At 38.9% G+C, this 21,372-nt stretch overlaps 1 protein-coding gene across 4 annotated transcripts in view; it reads left to right on the top strand.

Moving 5' to 3' along the window:
• ARHGAP10 (Rho GTPase activating protein 10) overlaps positions 1-21,372 on the top strand; it is a 245,553-nt gene that overhangs the window by 193,111 nt on the left and 31,070 nt on the right. For all 4 annotated transcript variants that reach the window (XM_074338460.1, XM_074338458.1, XM_074338459.1 and 1 more), the window contains one exon: positions 12,089-12,239. In XM_074338460.1, coding sequence (XP_074194561.1) covers positions 12,089-12,239 — 151 coding nt within the window. The remainder of the gene's footprint in view (positions 1-12,088; positions 12,240-21,372) is intronic.

The following is a 21,372-nucleotide window of genomic DNA, read 5'->3' as shown; positions in this document are numbered from 1 at the left end:
ATGGTAGAAGAAGGAAAAGGGGGTCAAATATATGGTGATGGAAGGAGAAGTGACTCTGATACAGAGATGATGTGCTGTGGAATTGTACGCTTGAAACCTATGTAACTTTACTAACCATTGTCACCCTAATACATTTAAGGAAAAAAAAAAGTGATGTGAAAACTAGAAGGGGAACATTTTACATTATTTCCAGATATGATTGTATACTACATACAGAGCCCAAGAGAACGATTGAAGCAGGATTCATTGGGATAAAGAATTAAAACGAATTACCAAGATTGGTAACTTCTTCATCTACAACCAGAGTCAGACAACACCGTGGGAGAATAGGCCCTGTTATCTACGTTACTCGGAAAGATAGATAACCCGAGTGAGCCTAAATGACCCGGGTATAAGACTAAATCAAGAGATGAAGAACTATTTGAAGAAAGCTGTAATGTCCCACTGAGATACATAAGAGAAGTCACTCTGAGATGAGGAAATGAGTGGTCGTATATACTGCTGGAGGGAGTGTGAGTTGCAGCAGCCTTTTTGAGACAATTCTGTGTCCAGCAAAGCTTAAAATACACTCCTGCTTTGAAGGACATCTCTCTCCTACAAAACACTCGACAGATATTCTCTCAAAATTTTGCACAAATATAGAGCATGTTCTCTGCCATGTATGCCTTCTTTTTTTTTTTTTAATTTGTTGGGTTGACATTGGTGAATAACATTATATAGGTTCCAAGTGTACAATTCTATAATACATCATCTGTATATCGCATTGTGCATTCATCACCCAGAGTCAGTTCTCATGCTACTTAGAATATCTCACGCTGCTGACCGATCCAGTTTCCCTTTCACACTCTCATGTATTACATTTCAGTCACCATGGCCATCTTGGTATTCTTGGAACATACAAGGCACATTTCTACCCCAGGGCCTTTGCACTTATTAATTTTCATTGTCTAGAGCGTTGAATGTCCCCTAGTAGATGTTCAGTTAATATTTGAATGGATAATGAAAAATGGAGGTGTGGAACTCTGTCTATGTTACGATCTTTTGTGTGTTAAAATACATAAATGGAAATTACACATATATGCAGGCATATGCATAGGCAACTTTTTAAACTTTCTTAGAAGCAATCAGAGAAACTACTGACAATGTTTGCCTTGGTGGGGAGGAAGGGACTCAGTCTTTTTCCAATATTCTTTGTGTGTCAGTATCATCGTCAAGCGTTGTCAGGATGGGGAGATTATGGCTCATTTGTAGTCTTCTTTGACTTGAAAAAAAAAACAAACCAACTACCACATACTTAAATTTACATTACAGAATAAACAGATGCTCTAGTTTCTTAGAGTGTAAAAATATCTGTCAATTTGACTAATCTATTGGATAAAACTGGAAATCACTGGAGAGATCAGGTTTCAGTTTGAAGAAACTTTTAACAGTGAGTCTGATTCTTCTTGACTTAGATCTCCTCACATTCTTGTGTGTCCCTCTTTTCTGATAAATGAAACCCTTGTGTGGCCATCTTGTCCTTAGATGACAAAAACTTGAAGCAGTGGTGAGAGAAATATTTGTTTATGCAATCTATTTAGCAAATTCTATTTATTGTGAAGCGCTCATATCTTGAACTTACTTTGTGAATGCTTGTTTTGCTCACATCCAAAATATTATCTGTGACATAAATGTGTCTCCTTTGTGGCAGATTAAAGATGGACATAAATACTTTTGTACTCCTCTCATAGAGATATGGGAATCTGTGTCTCCTTCCCTTAAGTGTTGGTGGACCCTGAGATTGCTTTTGGTCAGTAGACTATGGCAGAAGTGCTTCTTAACTATAGCATGAAGAGATTGCTAGCGTCCTCTTCCTTCCTCTTGGGACACGTCTTCTGGTGGACCTCAGCTGCTGGGGAATGATTCCCCCCACTCTGAGAATAAGGAAGGTGTAAGGAAGCCCAAGCTTGCCATGTCTGGGTAAGAGAGAGGAAGAGAGAGACGCCCAGCCAATCCCAGGCATCAGATATATGGGAAAAGGGCTTGGTCATCCCAGCTCCAGCAAACAAAACTGAGGTTTCAGACATATGGCTCCAGTCCCAGCCACCTCCAACCATTTGACTGACCCCAGCTGAGATTGCTTATTCCTGCTGTACCATGTCCAAATTTCTGAGCCAGAAAATTACGAGTGTAATAAAATCGTGGTTGTTTGATACCACTAAGCTTTGGAGAGGTCTGTTCCACGGCAGTGAACAGAAGGAATGTCCCACTATTTCACTGAAAATGAATTTTGGTTTAGTGAATTCTCTTTTTCTATTGACTTCCAGAAGAGTGTTCTTTTAGGAGGAAAAGGGAATATTTTGAAAGGTTATGTCTTTAGAACAACAACATGTTATCTGCATCTTTCCGTACAACAAAAGGTCCAAAGATGTAAATCCAGTGCAGGATACACAAGTGATCTCCCGTGTCATTCTCCCCACACTGACAGCAGTTCTAGAGCGTTAGCCACCTGGATAAGGTTTCCACTTCCCCTGCCCTCCCCTTTCCTCTCCTCCCCAACACACAAACTTTGCTTATCAATGGGACTCTGTCCGTTTTCCACCCGGCTAAGTACTACTATAGTACCTCTATAGATTTGTGTTTGTATACATATTTTTGCATAACAAGATACAGGAAATGGGGTTAAAATGCCTATAGGTGTTATGGCTCTTAGTAAATCTCAAGGAGGCTATAATCACCTTGCTTTTTGACAGAAGTCTCTGTGGAAGAATGATATTAGTATTCCATGGGCCAGATAAGGATGACTTTATTTATGACGAATGTATTTCTGAAATGCGAGCCGTTTACAAAGCCTTTTCATGTACTTACTAATATCTGGGATGTTCTTCTTTTGGAAAGAGAAAACCAGAATAAAAGGCATAAGAAGATGAGATTTCTCCCTGCATAGCCAGGGCCACCTCCTTGGCATGTGAGCCGTGCACCGCTGGTGTAATGAGACCCCACAGAACCCAGAGTGTGGCCGACTTGAAGTGGGGGAAGACGAGAGCTCGGCTCCCAGCGTGGTGCAGTGTGTGTTTATCGGGGTGGATAAAGGCTGCCCTGTCCTGTAGAAAGGGTGACATGTCGGCTTGACAGGCTTGCTTCTGTATTGACACGAGTGAGTCACTTGGCGCACATAGCTTGCTGAGTGAGTCTGTCTTTTGGGGTTGAGTGCATGTTTTCTCACTCACAGATTCATGGGTCAACCCATTGAAACCCTGCAGGCAGTGTTTGAACGTCTCTTGGAATGCTCCAGTCTTACCTTGTAAATCTCTGGTGACAGGGAACTCATTATCTCCCAAATTAACCTGCCCAAGAGTTGTGTAACTTCACCAGTTCAGAAGGTTTTGTCTCCCCCCACATTCAGCGGAACCAACCCTTCTTATATTCTTGACCCATTAGCCCTGGTTTTCACCTCTTGACCCCATGCCAGTGGAATCCCTCTTCCAGTGACAGTGTATTTAGAATCTGAGAATTGGTAGTGTGACCTGTTTGATTTTCCCCCAGGGCCTTAAGTTGTATGACTTTGTGTTGAATTTCCCACCTTCCTGGTTATACTTTGTGATGTGATTTATAATAAATACATATTTGGTCTTTGTCCACGGTTCCTGCTTCCCAGCTCCCAAAACACTTGTAATTTCCTGAGTGATACGAGCAGTGGAAGCATCTTTGTTAGATTTGGTCCCTGTCCTCAGTGCCTGAAAACACTTCAGATCCAAAAAGGTGAGGTGGGTGTTTTGTTATTCATGACAAGCCCCTTTCCCCTGGGTTTATGTTAATGAGGTGACTTTTGGAAAGCACCAAAACATGGGGGCTAATTGCCAGGGGAACCAACCATGAGTAGAATATTGGAAATTTCAGTCCCACCCTCTGATTTTGGGGGAGAAAAGAGGAACTGGAGGTTGAGTCAATCACCAGTGAACAATGATTTAGTCAATCATGACCAAGTAATGAAACCTCCATAAAAACCCAAAAGGTCGGGGTTTGGAGAGCTTCCAGGTTGGGGAACCAAAAGGTTTCCAAGTGCCACTGAGCCAGTGCCCAAACGCCATACAGATGGAGAAGCTCCTTTGTTCAGGACCTTAACCTAGGTATCTCTTTATCTGGCTGTTGATTCATATTCTTTAATATCCTTTGTAATAAAACAGTAATCTAGTTAGCAAATGGGTTCCCTGAGTCAAGAGAGCTGCTCTAGCAGGTTAATTGAAACCAAGGATGGGATTGTGGGAACCTGTGATTTGTAGCCAGTTGATGAGAAGCACAGGTGACAACCTGGGTTTGTGACTGGCATCTGATGCGGGGCAGTCTCGTGGGGACTGAGCCCTTACCTGTGGGATCTGATCCTGTCTCCAGGTAGATAGTGTTAGAATTGTGTTGAATTGTAGGACACCCAGTTGGTGTTGGAGACTTGCTTGTTGGTGGGGAAAACCCCCTACTTACTGGAATAGGAGACTAGAATCTGTACTGAAATGGAGACCCTTCTGTTTCTCCCTGATTCTCTCACTGCAGAACTGAATGGAATGCCTTGGTGTGGTCCCGTCAATAAGGAATGCAGTTGGGATTAGCATCGTCCTCGTTCCAGGTGTACTCAGTGTCTGTTAATCCCGTCTAAGATGCCATCCGTTTGCCAGTTGTGGCATGTGGTGGCCTTACTGTCCACGGTGATTTTTTTTATTGTTGCTGCCAGAGCACACCTACCTCAGACTATACTTCTGCAGCTGCTTTTTAAACATGTAGGTACTGCAGCCTTGCATCACGTTTAGAGATATTTGTGTCAGAGCTGGTCCTAGGAGAGTAGGATCGGTTGAAGGCAGTATTTCCCCTTGCACTTCAAACACACTTGCTATAACCACGAGTCAGCAAGTTCCAAGCTGATGTGTAATCTAAGAATCTAAACATTAACCTGTTAAGGCTTTATCTTCCTTAAAGAGCTCTCTTTTGTGGTATTTACTGGAATTTCTATAAGGGATATAAGTGTATTAGTTATCACTTTTGTAACATGAATTAATTGTAATTTGGGAGGGGGGAGAAGGTTGTCAATAAAAAATGAAAACCAAACTATTCCCATAAATTTTAGGAGCCGTAATTAAATATGAAAGCTGGTAACTACCTCCATGTAGCTTCTCATAAAGTACCACCATTGAACCTTTAAGACATGGTTTTACTTCAGGCATTTTATTTTTTATGAGAGGTTAAATGGAAAATAAAAAAGTAGGTTGCATTATTTGATTGTTCTATCTCTTAAATATGTAGGCAAAGGTTTCAGATGATTCTGATAAATATAATTATATACACGCCTTCAGGAGATGTTTTTTCACTGTTAATTAAGATCCACATATTTCCTTTTGGAGTATTAGTAGGTCCATGCTTATTTTATGTTTCTAGAGAAATGGTCATTCAATCAGCCTCCCCAAATGACTAGGGGTCATCCTTTGTTTTCCAAAAGAAAAATGTCATTCACCTTGAAAATTTCTTAAGATGATGAGTCAGTTCTAAATGTGTTTACTTACATTCAGTTTAAAGTTTCATGGGTAACATTGAGGCAGGGTCCTGCTTTTTGTCATGGCTCCAGCTAGCCCTGGGTGGGGAGGTCGTCTCCTTGTGGGTCCCCAGGCCTTTGGGGAATGCAGTTGGCAGGCTTCCTGTGTTCTGATGCTCTGTGGTGCTATAGGATCGAGTGGCTTTGAAGGGTGGCCTGAGTCCTAGAAAGAAAAAGCATGCAAAGGGAGGAGAAAAACAGCCTTGGAAGAAGTTGTCCATCAAAATTGAAAGATGAGAAGCAAGAGAAAAACAAAGGACCATCATGTATGGAGCATACCTTATAATTGACTTAAAGTATTCTTAGTTCTTTAACGTTATTCTAAACTTTTACTGCTGAAATATAAACTTTTTGTTTACCTGTAAGCAAAGGACATATGAAAAAAAAAATAAAAAAAAATCCAGCTAGGCACCAGCCCTTTATTCAATGAAGAATACTTGTAGACATTTGGGTTATAAAAATCAGTGTTAGAACTGGGTTTGGGCAAGTGTTTTCTTCTGACTTTGGAAAGTATGCTGCATTTCCCAAAAGTTGGCAGGTGCAAATTGATAAAACTGCACCTGGAATGTTTTTACAGGTTTGCAAGCCAGGAAACAACATTTTATAATTGGGGGTATATGTTCACACCATGAATGGAAGAATGATGCAGGTTTGGCTTAAGCAGTTGAGGTTCACCTTTTGTAGATTGGGGAGAAAGTTGTTTAATGAGCATTTGAAAATGTCTTGAATGCCATTTGGTTTCCAGTATTTTATGAAAGTTTTAGTATTATTATTATTACCACCACCACCTCTGTTGGTCTTGAACACTAGAAAAACCAGGATAATGAGGTTGCATCCACAATTAATGCCACTGAAAATGCCCATGGTTTGCAGTAGGTCATTGTGGGGAAGGTTCCATTTATAATGTCCGATTGATAAAAATGGTCACTTACTGAAACCTTGAAGTTAAACACTAACGTTAGTTATGTATTACTCTATTTAGTGCATAGAGTGTTACAGAAACCAATATGACATACCCCACTGGGATTTGGGAAAGCGGTCTGAAAATGTCTCCTGAAAGTAAAACTGAATGTTTAGAAGTAAAAAGAAACACAAGAACAATACAAATTTGATCAAGTTGAAAAAGTACACTTCTTGCTTTTCTTTTTTTCAGTTATAAACAAAATTTGAAATTGTTTTTCTAAAAGCTCGTGGTAAGTTGGGGGTCACAGTTAAAGCCTGAACCTGTGGGATGAATGACCACTGGTGTGGGAATGTCTCCTGCCCTCTTTTCCCTGCTCCTGTGACATACTGGAAAGGGTCTCATGCTGGCGGGTAGCAGATAGACTCTGAACAAGACCCCAGACATGCTTCAGTGTTGCCCTCATAGATCTATGTGTTGAAGCTTGTAACAGATTACCTGCATAGGAAAGCACTTTGAGGAATGCAACTATTGAGCAAAATTTCCCCTTGATGAGAAAGTACATGGATGAAGGGCAGTCTGTTGGAGAGAAAGGGTCAGAGCCAGCAAGATGGGAAAGGACAGTTGGCATTACAACCTTGGTCTGGGAGTAAAGCCCAAGTTGGCCACTAACTAGTGATGTGAATAAGAGCAAATCTTTAACCATAGGGGCCTCCGTTTGTTCAGCTGTGAAATAAAGGGGTTGGCTAAAGTGATAACTAGGATACTTTTCAGCTCTGCGATTCTGAGTTTTAATGAACCGGAACAAACATGAAGCCTTAGAAATATTTCCAGCGTCGAGCCTGAACCCAACTGGTATTTTACTGTCAGTCCCTATTATCAATTCTAGTTAGATTTTATGTAAAAGACACATATTTAGTCATGGGGTAGTGCTGATTCCATGACAGACAGCTGGGAAGTGAGCTCTCTGTGTACAGTTCACATAGGAGCTCAATTCTGAAGTTAGGTTGTAGACGGAAGTTCAGGCTGCCTTGGAGTCAACTTAAGAGTCATATATTCTCACGGTAATGAGTGTTTGTCCAAACACTCTGATGCTGAAAGTAATATTGGACCATTTTGTAGTTACATATTTTAGAGAGAAGATTGGAAATAGTATTGTTTTGTCCCTCCTTTCCATGTGAAAGGTTTACTAAGGGGAGTGTGTATTGATTTCCCACTGTCTTCTGGTTATATCCATTTATGAATACGTGTAGTTATGTGAGACATGGCATCACCAAAGAAGATATAATGTGAAAGGGGGTTAATAAGACTGGGTAATATTGGGGGCAGGGGAGCACACTGGAATCAGGAGGCCTGGGTTCAAATCTTTGTAGGTCAAGCACTTGGCGTCATGTGAGGCATAGTGTAGGTACCCCAACCTTGCATCTTATTATTGAAGATGACAGGAATATACCAGCATAGTAGTAGTCTTCTTATCAGTGCACTCTTCTGTAAAACATCTTATGAAAAAAGAATTACCTTTAACCATAGTAGGCATTAATTCAGCTGAATCAACTGCTGCAGGTTTGAGTTGGGTCCTAAAGCAAAATTTCCAGAGACCATCCTCGTTTCCTGTTATCTGCAAAGTGTTTCTGGCAGAAGTGGCCCCATCATCTGCACCTGTGGCCACTGGTAGCCGAGCATGAAGGACTTGGGGAGGTATTTCTAAGTATGGCTGAGTCCCATGGGCATTTACATCCAGTTTGTTGAGTCAGAGGTGTCTGTGACTCTGAATAGCCGCGCCAGACTTCTGTTTGTGCTAGCAGTCTGAGGACACCTGAAGAAGCAAGCACCTGCTCACCTGACACGCCTATGTGTGGAGTTTTGTTTTTTGTCGTATTGTCTGGTTTGAGTTTTTCTTAAGTTGTGAATACGTAGGTGCAGTGAAGAAATTTTCTACCCTGAAAACAACAAGTTTGGAGTAGACTTGATCTCTTGAGTCTTAGTATTGCTTAAGATGAGTTCATCTGGCCTGGAACAAGGAGAACGTGAGTCGTGATGCCAGGGAAGTTAAGGGAATCAAAAGATTCCACAAAGAGACCTGGGCAGTAAAGGCATTTGCATCCACATGGTGGTTCTAGAATTGGAAAATCAATGTCATCGTGAAGGACGACACACATCTTGGCTATATAGACCAAGATAAGCTAAATTTTAGCTTCTAAAGTCAGATTGCTGAAAAATAGCTCAAATGTTTAAAGTAAATACTATTTCTTCCTCTTCTAAATTTAACAAGAATATGCTTTTAAATCATTTCTGGGGTTTTGGAGAGAACTGTGAGAGCATAGCTTTGTAGCTTTAAAAAAAAGAGTTATTTAGAACAGAGGTGAATGCACACAAAGTAAACACTTGATACATCTAGGAAAACATAGCATAATGATGGTGAGTCTGTATGGTTAGTTTTTAGTTTTACTCTTTTCTAAACAGATGTGGAACAGTAGTAGTTGGTGATTTTCTTTTTCTCTAGGAATTAAATTTTGTTTGTTTTACGAACTGGCATAAGGGGCTTTGGAATCAGAGTTGAGAATTCAGATATCAACTCTACCATTTTCAAACTGTGGAGACTTGGGCTAATAATTTAATCTGAGCTTTTCTCATTTTAAAATGTGGAGAGTGATACTTACCTCAAAGGTTATTGAGGATATTAAATTGCTTCAGAGAAAACCTACCTATCCTGTTTCCCCGCAAATAAGACCTAGCCGGACAGTCAGCTCTAATGCGTCTTTTGGAGCAAAAATTAATATAAGACCTGGTCTTATTTTTCTATAATATAAGACCAGTTTTATATATATCATATCATATCATATCATATCATATCATATCACTGGTTCTTATATTAATTTTCACTCCAAAAGATGCATTAGAGCTGATTGTCTGGCTAGGTCTTATTTTTGGGGAAACACGGTAGTAGTAGATGCTTATTAAATTTTAACTGTACTCAATAAAATTGGAAGTAATTTAAATCTAAAATTGTAGCATTAAAGTGCAGAAATAAATATACAAAACAATTGTGTGAGTCTAGGTGACTTGGGGATTTTGAAAAGGTGCCGTTCTGTTGCCTCCCTTTAATCCATTGCTAGATGAACTTTTCCTACAAACACTTGAGAATAAATAAACACTGAATTTGAGGACTATTGAAGACCTGAACAAATCAGTGCCTTCTCAAAACGGTGGTTGAGTATAGTAATGAGGGTCAGCATCCATTGTCATTGTCATTATTTACTGCATGTGATCATATTACAAATACCAGTAGCTACCACTTAGTTCTGGTGTCTGGGTGGCAGGTGCTGTCCTAAACACTTCATAAGTATCATCTCATTTAATCCCTGAAATCTTAGGTTGGTACAAAAGTAATTGCGGTTTTTGCAATTTTAACTTTTTAAACCCTAATTACTTTTGCGCCAACCTAATAACTTGAGATATAGGTTTCAGGGTCCTTACTTTCCAGGTGAAAACAGGAGGTACACACTATTTTAGTGGTATAGCTAAGCTTCCATAGCTGGGAAGACAGAAAAGGCAGGATAGTACCTTCTCAAGTTAGCTCTCCTTGCTTTGCTACCACCTGCTCGGGATGACAGGTTAGCACTTGGCAATGCTAGCACAGCATAGAGTCTATTGAAGGAGTGGTTCTTATGGAGGCTTCTGGAGGTCCAGCCCCGGGACGTCTCAGGTCAGTCCCCCGAGAGTACTGGAGTCACACTCTTGGCTGAGCACCCCCACGCCTCACTCCTCACTCTGCCACCCACCCTGTCACCCTGAGGAGGTGGTGGTGGTAGAGGTGCGAGGAGCAGGAGGGATGCTTGTCAGCATTTGCACCAGCAGTCAGTGTGATTTTGCAGGAAGGTCTGCTTGGAAGGTTACCAGTTGCGCAGTGCTGGGATTTCATTTTTCCACTGCTCATTTAAGCTTTGGGTGCCTTGGCTCTGTGTATTTTGGGATTCTTATTCCCGTAACATCCCAGAGGCATTTGCCATTTTTGTAAAGATCACACTAAAGTAAGTCAAGGAGCGATTCCAAATGTTGGTCACATACAGGTGCTGTTTTGTTTTAGTGGAATGAAGTTGTCCCATCTTCACCATCGCCATACTTTTTTCAACCTAACTCCTCTCCTCTCCCCGTGACTCCACAACCTTTTTTAAAGGTGAACAGTGACAGATGGCCATGAATCCAGCTGCACACAATAATCTAGACAGCAGAGGGTTTTTTAAGGCAGATAAGTAGTTTGCTATTTGCCAGAATATCCTATTGGAATGCAGATTCTGTGGAAATACGGTGTTAGTAGGTTACCAGTTGGAGCACTAAATTAAATTTTCACCTGTAAGATATTTGTCCACAGTAATTTAAATCTTTTTTTTTTTATTCTGTTTACACATGAGGGGGCAGTATGGTACTATAAAGCAAATGCTGTGGTGTAGTGTTTATTTTTATTGGTATATAATAGTTTTTAGGTGAGAACTCTTAGACTCTGTAATTGTAGCTGCTATGGTTGTCTCTTTCTAAACGTGATACACGTATGTGATACCCTCCCTCATATACAAAGATCACATGAGTGTTTTTATTCAGATGCACAAATATACTAATTTCCTTGTAATAGTGGGGCTTTCACGCAGTGCCTTTTATCATTTTAGACTTATGTTTTGTTTAATGCTAACTGGCTTTCTTTCTGTTTCTTGCTTCCACCTGAGGAACATCAGCCCTCTGGAGGTGCCATGTCTGTTAGGTTGCTGTCTCTAAATATTTTGTTTTATGACTTTCGTTGAAGACTGACGGGCCCCCATTGTTGTTAGGGACAAGAAACCTCTGAACTCAGGTCTTGGCAGCCAGGGATGGTCTATCATAAATCACCTGTATATGGCATCCTCCCTCTTACGGCACAGATTGTTTTTCTCAAAAAAAAAAAAAAAAATGTCCTAAGCAACGAAGCAGCACATTTTAATTAATGTTATTATTGCTGATGTATGAGTGATACTGTAGATAATCAAGGTGCTGATATTCTAGGTTTTATAAATGGAAGGGGAATTATTAAGAGAAGTTGGAGGGTATTAAGAGAATTGATAAAATCTATGAAACATTTTATGAAAAATGTATGTGGGAATCTGAAAGGTAATTTCATAAGCACAAGCTGTTTTGAAACATGTAAAAAATATTTGCAGTCATATGTTTCTGTTTATGTAATTTGAAAAAAAATGTGACCAGCTTTTTGGCATAAATATAACCCTCTGTGAAATTTGATGGGATATTTGTTTTTAATATTTTATCCTGGCTACTTCCTTCGTGGATGACGAGCTGTGGTATTGTCTACACCTGGTAAAGATAATTATACTTGTTTAGTTTGGGAATGAATTTATTTTGAAATATAATGATTTGATGTTGCTAGGACTTAATTTTAATGAGAAATGTTATTTTGAAATCTTCTGTTAAAAATAAAAATAAAAGGCTCATGACCTATACCCCAAATTTGTAGGAATGGATTTTTGGCTCCCGCCCGTTTTGGATGAACGCCAAATCAATGTTTTTTGATGCTAGTTTGCTGTTGGAATACACAGGTCTCTGTTCTGGGGAAACAATTAATGTCCTTTATGCTTTGATGGCAGATTTTTAGGACCCGGCCTGATGACACATTCCTTGAGTCAGTCTCCCTGTCAACAACACCCCCAAATGCTCCACCAAGGCAATCAAAGCGACAAGGCCAGAGGACCAAGCGACCCGTGGCTGTATATAATCTTTGTCTTGAGCTGGAAGATGGTAAGATGTTCAGTATATTTTTCTGCTTGACAGCATGTGGAGAATATGGCGTGTATCCCCAGGGCAGGCCCTGGTTTTCCATCCTTTGTGTTTTCGTTTCTTTTCTCTTGAAGATTATAATATTTGAGATTAACAGGGAGGGTAAAGCTTTCGTGTCAGGGCGAGAATGAGAGTCTCAGTTTTGTGTTTGTCTTTGTTATGCAGGATTCTTTTTATATTTTTAAAAGACAGCTTAAATTTCTTTTTTGGGAGACTTGTGTGACCTCCTGTGAGGTTACATAACCCTGCGACACATGGAAGGGAAACTAAAATTAAAGTAGATCTTTTATGAGAAGCACAGATAGAGGCTGATGTTAAATGCTTCTAGATTAAAGGCACAGTTCACTGTTGCACTGGCGTTTATGGCTTCTGCACCTTACTCGCCCCGTCTTTCTGACTTCCTCATGAGGCAGGTATCTCATCATATGGCAGGGCTTGTGATTGACCTGTATTCGGGGGCCAGGCTGAGTGAACTGAACTACAGTGGGACTCTGGCAAATGGAAGTTCTCATGTCCCATCCAGGCTATCATGTCGTCATGTGACTATGTTGTCTCAGTATTGCCAGATTACTTACTTTTTAAACAGAGCCTGGGAATTGGAATTTGAAGCATTGATCCCTACCATACAAGACAGTGTGCCACGTAGAGGCCACAGATTACTGATTTGTAACCATGAAGTTATTGGTGTGGAGAATAAGATGGTCCTGGTCTCAAACCCTGCATTTGCAGCGTGTGTGTCCTAAACTGTGACTCTGTTGTTGTGGGACTTCACCCCTGCTGAGGATGTTTCCTGAATTTGAAATTAGTCTTCATTTCTCCTCCTTGGCTTCCTATTTATTTATTTATTTGGTTTTGTATCTTTCATTAGCCTTTAAAGCTACTGAGGTTATATTGGTTTGGAAGTGTGAGATGATTGTCCACGGGAGGAAGGGAATGAAGAAACAGATGCAGTACCTTCATCATCATCAGATACATAAGCAAATGTCCAGGTAGTTAATATCAGAAGAGCCATGCAAGCAAGTGACAAATGTCTTCTAATCAACTGACTCAGAGGTGTCCGCAGAAGGGCTCAGAATCCTTCCTGTAATAACCCTGGGGGCAAGACGTTCTGGTAGTCTTTTAAATCGTTCAAGACATACATCATATGCTGCACGTTTTAGCTTTACAAGCAAGTCCTTGTTTTTCAGAGGAGGGGCATGAAAGTTGATTTTAACTTATAATTTCAGAGCTCCCTTTTAGACATTCGTTTCAACTTCTGTTCCCAGCGAATCTTTTTATTCTCTCTCTTTTTTCTCATGTTCATTCTCCCTCCGTAGAGCTGCTAATAAGGAGTAAAACTGACTGATTTGAATTGCACCTTTTCTTATATCTCACTTGTCCTCAGGTGGAAGTGTTAATAAAGAGTGAAAGAGGGAAATGTTGGAAAGTAGGCGGGGGAAGAAATCAAGAAGACACGCAATAATACCTACATTGGCTCAAAACTGAATTGACTGTATTTCATTTTTAAAAAATGACTACAGAGGGAACTTGTGTCTGAGAATTACATCTACTATTTTGGTATTTTTAGGAATTGAATCATAATACATGCGCTGACTCCAATCACCTGGATATAGCATATTAATCTTTTGATCATTGAGTTGCTAAGTGATTGTAAATGGATAAGAAGCTGCTGAAGTGGAATTCAACACGTCTTTTATGAGGATACTCAAAATGCTGTGCAATTGTAGCTTTCCTAACTTTTAGGTCAAAATAATTCTTAAAAATTATTTGATTATAAAGGAGAAGAAGATTTTCAGATATTCAGCTGCTTCAATCAGTTTCTATATGTTCATCATTTATATGATGTTTCATTCTACATTTTGTAATTCATAACTTGGCATTACTACTTCTTCATTGCAGCCTTGAATTTTTTTTGGAGGGGCAGGGGGCAGCAAGTTGTCAGAATCAGGAAATACCATCATTTTGGTCATGGAGTGATTTTTATCTTAGAGGTAACAAGATAAAGCAATTAAAAACTATTATATATCTCCCCACCCCATTCTTTGTAGCTAAGCTTTAGTGAAACTCATGTGAAAAAGAATTATTTCAGAATGAAATGGGTATATTTCACATATTCTAAAAAGGAAGTAAATGAAGAGAAGTGACATATATGCTTTTGAAAGGAAGCATTTGGGGAAAGAATACTAAAAAAGTATGTTATTGAATATCACTTAGCATACTGAGGACACTATGCCTTTTTAAAAAAAAAATCTATTCTTATCACTAGGACTTAGGTGTTTTTGTTTGTTTGTTTTTCTGTAGCCTGCGTCATCTAATTGTCAATTCTACTTGAAGATTTCCAAAAGTTTGACCTCTCATTTTTTTCTTATTGATAGTAGTAGAGTCACTTCCTGTTTCTATCTGGTTTTGGTTAAGGTATGCACTTTAGCTAACTTTTTTTGATTAGTTTCCCAAATGTTTTAGTTCATATGAGTCTGATAGAAAATTTAACTTCAAATATGTCCTTTCCCCCTCCCTCTCCCCCCCCAATTTACTTACTGTAATATAAATTAAATTTGATTTAATAAAATCCAGTACAAATAATGTTTTTGTTTAATAAAAGTTAGGTAGATTATTTGCTAAGATTCAGGAAACTAGAATGGATAACTGGAGATTTTTTCCCAGCCCTATGATTTAGTATTTGAATGAAGTGGTTTGTGGTATATTATTTCAGCTTCTACATTGGGTAGGGTATGAAACTGTGATGTACCAAATAGCCAACCCTGGAAAACACTCAGTTGGTTTCAGTGTAACATAAGGCAGATCAAAAAGTCATTATTACCAAAGACTCAGCAAGCCTGTTAGCATGAGCCTGGAAGCAGAGGAGCCAAGCAGGCATGAAATAGGAGAGAAACTCTGCTGTTAGATACGATTTTTATTGTGTTATATTTAACCCCACTGCACCCCCAATTGAGAGATGACCAGTCTGATTGAAGACACTTAGTATCTTTACTTCAATAAAGCCTTTAATTGGCTTTAGCACATTTAACCATAGTATATACACAATGCTCATTATTTTTCTTTGTAATATATGATTAAATGATATTAAACTTATTATTTACAAAAGTCTTTAAAATTCTAGTTACTTGTTGAAGGCTCTTTGTTGATGATTATTATGAACCAAAATGGATATAGTATCTAGCTAGATTTCAGTAAATAGAGCAGCTGTTAAATCTTTTCTGACATTCTTCTTTCATTATTTTGTAGAAGCCATATTGTTCATTTTCGTAGCATTTAATAATCTCATCAACTTCAAAGCTGAGCACATTTGGCCAAGTCAGTTGTGAAATAGCAAAATAGGAGGTAGGCTGTTAAGTGCTAAAAAGAAGATGAAAAATCAAAGGTTGCTTTCATTTAATTCTCAAGTTATCTCTTATTTCCGTAGAACTAGTAGTAAAATAACTTCAAAACGTTGAGTGTATGTTGTATCTTTGTTTTCTCCTGCCCACTCCAAATTTATGTCCTTACCACTTCTATGTAAGAAGAGACTATTGTGTTTGTAGTAATTCCTCCAAGTACAAGGAAAGGTCAGCGGACTATATGAGATGCATTCTTTGTTGAAGAAAAATTTTAAAAGGTTTGGGGAGTGAGAATATTATGATCTGAATTTTGACTAAGCTCTCCCTTTCTTCCTTTATGCTAGCTCTTATTTTAAATAGAACTAGATGGTCACAGGACTAGCTGTTATTTGTATCTTCTTGGGTGATTAGGTATTCTGTGCCTATCTTGTTTTTTTGTACATGATAGAACAGTTTATTTATTTAGGCAACTTAAAAAATATGATTTATAGCAAGTTGTAAACAAAATCATCTTGTAAGCCAACTGGCAAGATTTAACATTATTTTAGAGTGGGTCTTACTTGGGTAACGTTGAGTTGGCACTTTCACACTTGGATCTTGGAGATGCTAACTGCAGCACATTTTGTTGAATGTGTTATAGTCCTGCATTGTTGGTAGATGCCATGAGGAGGATGCACAGCCTTATAAGCAAGAAAGTGAAAATACAACTGTTGAAGGGGAGATGGATAAGCAATGAAACATAATTTTCCTTTTACCCTAAAGAGGGAGCATATCCTGATATGGATCAGTCTCTAAAATCAGAGTGGGAGAAAGCTGTAAGAATCAGAAAAGCCATGGTAAAAGGCTGGTTCAGTAATGTAGGCTTAGGCTGATGTTAGCTCGAAGAAGCACTAGGAATGGAAAAGAAAATGAATATCTGGGAGAGACATGAAAGCAAGTTGTTGGGACTTCTCAACTGGCTGGATGTGGAGGATGAAGGCAGGTCACCATAATGGATGTCATCAGCCACATTTCAGGCTGCTAGGTAAATCTGTCCTTGTGTTTATGTCTTAGCTTCTGCCCTGTGATTTTTTTTTTTTAATTTAAATATTTATATCATCAAAAGAAAGGAAATGCCTCATTTTGTTAATGCTGTCAGTACATATTGCTCTTTACAACTGCTTTGGAAAATAGGTTTAGCAAAAACAGTATAAAATATATTGGTATACATAGTATATGTGGAAAATCAGTGGAAAGAGAAATATTAAATAATTACTAAAATGTTATGTCTTGTTAGAGAGAGAATAGTCTCACAACCATGAACAAGGAAGAGCTCATGTTTTTCCTACTTTCCCTCACTGATATCTGCTCTCACTGATTCATAGGTGTATCATAAAGGATGGGAGGCAACTATACTAAAAGACATTTATTGCAGTAGAAGTCAAGGATGGACAGGTGACAGTCATGGCAGCTGTGTAGTCGCTAATCTCAGTTCCCAAGAGAGTATCTTTAGAAATTGCCTTCATGAAAACGTGCTTTTGTAAGGGAATTGTAACTACCCTGTCTTCCCCAAAATGTTATCAGGACACTTATGTGTGAGAAGAACCACTGTAAAACCATTGTTGATGTGAATTTTCAGTGACATTCTATAGCTATTGATGTTTCCTTGTAGACATATCTCATCCGCTTGACACAGAATTATAATCAACCCAAGTAACGGGGCACCAGCAAATCTTTATCCTAAGCTTGGTAATTTTCTCTCAATTCTTATCTTTCTTTTTTTGCATGACACTTCATGAGTGGGCTCTGGATAATAACTTCCTGAGTGCCAATCTCTTCAGAGCAATGTTATGATTCCTTGACATGGAGTACTGTGTTATGAAGTGAAATCTAAGAGTGTTTGAATCAGTGACAGTTTATATAGACAGATTATTTCTTAACTCAGTTTTACAATGTTGAGATCAATGGGTTGGGAAAGGCAGCCAGAAATTTCAGGGCTGGAATTGAGTTGTGGCATGCCCATAGATCACACACGCTGCTTCGCATGCATTGTCGCTTCCCCACAAGGCTCCCAGAACCTCAGCACCCTAATGTTAGTGACAAAGCACGAGGCAACTTCTTATATGACTTCCTGTATAATCTTAACACTGCTTCTGTGTGGGATGAACATTTCCCCATTTCTCTGAAGAGGGGAAGAAAGCTTATTTCATGGCTCTACAAAATACAGAACTGTTTCTGTGGTGAAAATAAGTTCATGGCAGGTAACTCGAATTTACAGAAGAGAGAAAAACTCTTTAAAGCTTGTCTCCCCGTGGTGTGGGTTTTTTGCTTCACTTCTAATAGCTTTTATTTTAATTTCTAGTTCTGAATTCAAGCAGCTGTCACTCTCTTTATAGCCCTCTTTGAAACGCTTACAGCGTAGGAGGTAGCCGGGCTGTCTAAGAAACATCTTTTCAAACCAACCCAAGTATTGTTTATCCTGAATGAAATAGAATTTTTTAAGGCTGTCAAGAGTGACTGATTTGAAACATTTTCTTTGGTAGCCAGGAAGATGAGCAGAAATCTTGAAGGGGAGGGTATTATCTCAGCATGGCCGATTCCAAGTGACTTCCATCACTCAGAAAACTCTTAGGGACTAGGATAAAAATTACCACGGAATGAGAATGCTGTTGACAATTAATATAACCAAACAAACCTGCGGCCATTTAATTTTTACTTACTGCATCTCTATCAGCTCTGGAGGAAAAAGAAACAATGTGAGATTGAGTCACTGTGGAGGAGACTCCCGTAACTACTTGTCTAGTTGCCTTTGATGAGCTCTGGGGAGCAACTTTACAGCTGGGTTCCCTTGGAATGCTCGTTCTGCTTTCCATGGCCTTCCTGTGTACCTTCTGAGCAGTATTTAGGAGTCCAGTGTCACCCTCGGATTAAAAAAAAAAAAAAAAAATCTTTCATCTTATTAAAATGAATTCCTGGGCTGACATTCTGTCTGTGCTAATAGTCTTTAAAACCAGCAGCATGATGTTTTGGGCTTAAAATGTGTTTATGATCATTATTTTTCTCTCTGGTTTGGAATAGAAAGGGTGATTTATTTAGATCTCTGACTATTGATTATCTTAATGCTATACTCTTATTTTCTTAAACTTTTTAATAGTTAATGTGAAAACAGGTCATAAAATCTGGAGTGTAATAATAGCGAACAGTTACATACACCATAGTATAGGCCAGGTCCTGTGTTTAGCAATATTTATTAAAGTTATATAATCCTCATGACAATCCTTTAGGTTTATTGTTATCCCTATTTTATAGCCCAGACAGAAAGGGTGAATAACTCACCCAGGTCTCACAGCTGGTGAGTGACAAAGCCTGGACTGAACCCAGGCAATCTGACCCTAGCATTTGGGTTTCTTACCTCCCTGCTAAAGGGCGAAACACAAATACCGCAGCAAAGTCAGAGATAGTCTGTGCATTTAAAACAGTATGTTGATATATTCATTTTTTAATTTTAAGAATGATTCTTCAATTTTTTAATTTTAGAAAGTGCATAGTTGTATTGTAAGGGAATCAGACTTAATGGTCTTGATGAAGGAGAAGAAAGAGCCAGAGATGAGTATGGTTTTAAACCTGGGACACAAGACGCTATGGGCCCTCCGGGAGAAAAGAGGATGCTGACTTTTATGGACAGGTGGGAGGGAAAACAATCATTTTATTTCAATGATAGATTTATTTCCTCGTGATTTTTGCAACCATTTGGTCTTAGGTTAGTTGTGGTGTGGCTATCTCAGGTACGTGATGACTTAATAGGTTGTTAGAAATGTGTGTAACATGTAATCAGGAATTTGATGCTGCCTGAATATACTGGATTTTGCTGTTATTTTTATCTCCTCTCTTTCTTTAATTAAACATTAAAAAAAAAAAACAAAAAACACAGATTGCGTTCCATGGTTTGAATGTATAGAATGATACAACGTGAAAAATCTCCATTCCATCCCATCAGCTTGTTTCATGCAGCCTAGTGCCTCTGCAAAGCCAATCTGTGACCACTGATAGCAATAGATTGGGCCACGTAAGCGTGCCATCTTTTAATCCCAAAGTTATGTAACATCAGCAATTTCAGGGGTTTTTTTGTTTTTCATTTAGGAAGTCAAACATAGTAAAGTATCAGGAATTTCACGTAGTTAAATCTTTTCAGAATTGAGATTCAGATTGGACTGCTAACCACTGTTATGAGTAGGGTTGTATCCATGAGAGCTGCTCTTTGTGTAAGTCAAAAATGATGGAATAGCAGCAGTTTCATGTGGTTCAACCCACAGTTTCTTATTTAACCTTCCAGAATTCTTTGTGTATGTATAAGCAAATATGAATAGAAACCCTCACATACCCCCGTGTGCACCCAAAAGCTAGCTGTGTATTTTAGAAATTTTACAGCATGTTTTGTGTTCCTTTCCATGTCAGTATGAAGAGCGCTCCCATCCTTTTTTCACTGCCATGTAGTGTTGTGTGGTCTGTTGTGTGGATGACCCTCGTACAGGGGCTTTGCGTTCTACAGCCAAACACGAGCGGATGGTGCAGGTCCCTTACTAACCACACATGGACGTCTTACCTTTCAATGATAAAAGTGTTTCCACAGAAACAACACAAATGGCATGCTTTTGAATGAATAAAGCAAGTTAGGAAACAGAATTTTCAGAATAATCTCACTTCTAAAAGAAAAATTATGTAAATAGATGTATACGCATAGAAATAATTTTTGGAGGGATGTTAATCAGTTATGGCAACGATTATCCTTAGGGAGTGAGTGTGTGGTGATTTTCTCCTTTGTATATACCATGTTTCCCCCCAAGTAAGACCTAGCCGGACAATCAGCTCTAATGCGTCTTTTGGAGCAAAAATTATATTAAAATAAGACTGAGTCTTATATAATATATCATATATCATATCATACTGGGTCTTAATTTTTGCTCCAAAAGAGGCAGTAGAGCTTATTGTCTGGCTAGGTCTTAGTTTCGGGGAAACAGTACGCAAATCTGTATTTCTTACTTTTTCATAAAGAATATTCGTTGTTGTACATACATGTGCATATACATATAAAGGCCTACACACATATAGTATACATACCTATTTTATGTATTTACATTACAGAAGTTCAGCTTAATGCTGATGCAAGCTGTGCTTCATACTTGAAGGAGGAAGAACGAGGCAGAGCCCTAGAAAGGAGGGTCTAGAGTCGCTCTAGTGAGTTAACCTGGAGAATTTTCATGGACACCATGTTGACAATGGGTAGCTCTTGCTGGTTTGTGGTTTCCTGTTAGATCCAGTATATCTTTCACCTTCTATTTGGGCTACTCTCTCAGAGGCACATTGTCCTAGCATTTTGGGGACCACAATCCCTGGAAATACTTAGGCAGCAGAGTTTTATTAGTGGTAAAATTATTTGTGGTTTAAGTTTGCATTTGAACTAACCTGGATTTAAATCTCTGTCATCTCTTGCTGTCTTTTATGATCTCGGCAAATTCCCCCTTAAGCCTCATGAGTTTGGGGCAATACAATTTCAAGTGATTTTTGCCAAGAACAAATGAATTAATGGCTGTAAACCACCCAATATGTAGTAAATGCTCCAGGATTTTAGCTTATATTTTTTTTGAGGGCCTGTTTTATGAAGTAGAGGGCTTGAAATAGACTTTCATAAAGAACAAAGCTTAGTTTTTCAGTTTGGGTTATTTCAATCCAGAGTAATTCCTAGGCGTTTTGGTTGCTAGAGTCTTAATCTGGCAATT

The sequence above is a fragment of the Rhinolophus sinicus genome, linkage group LG07 (genome assembly GCF_036562045.2).
Source record: "Rhinolophus sinicus isolate RSC01 linkage group LG07, ASM3656204v1, whole genome shotgun sequence".
In the NCBI taxonomy this organism is placed as follows: domain Eukaryota; kingdom Metazoa; phylum Chordata; class Mammalia; order Chiroptera; family Rhinolophidae; genus Rhinolophus; species Rhinolophus sinicus.
Note: the sequence above shows the minus strand (reverse complement) of the source record. Positions and strands in the feature narration are given on the sequence as shown.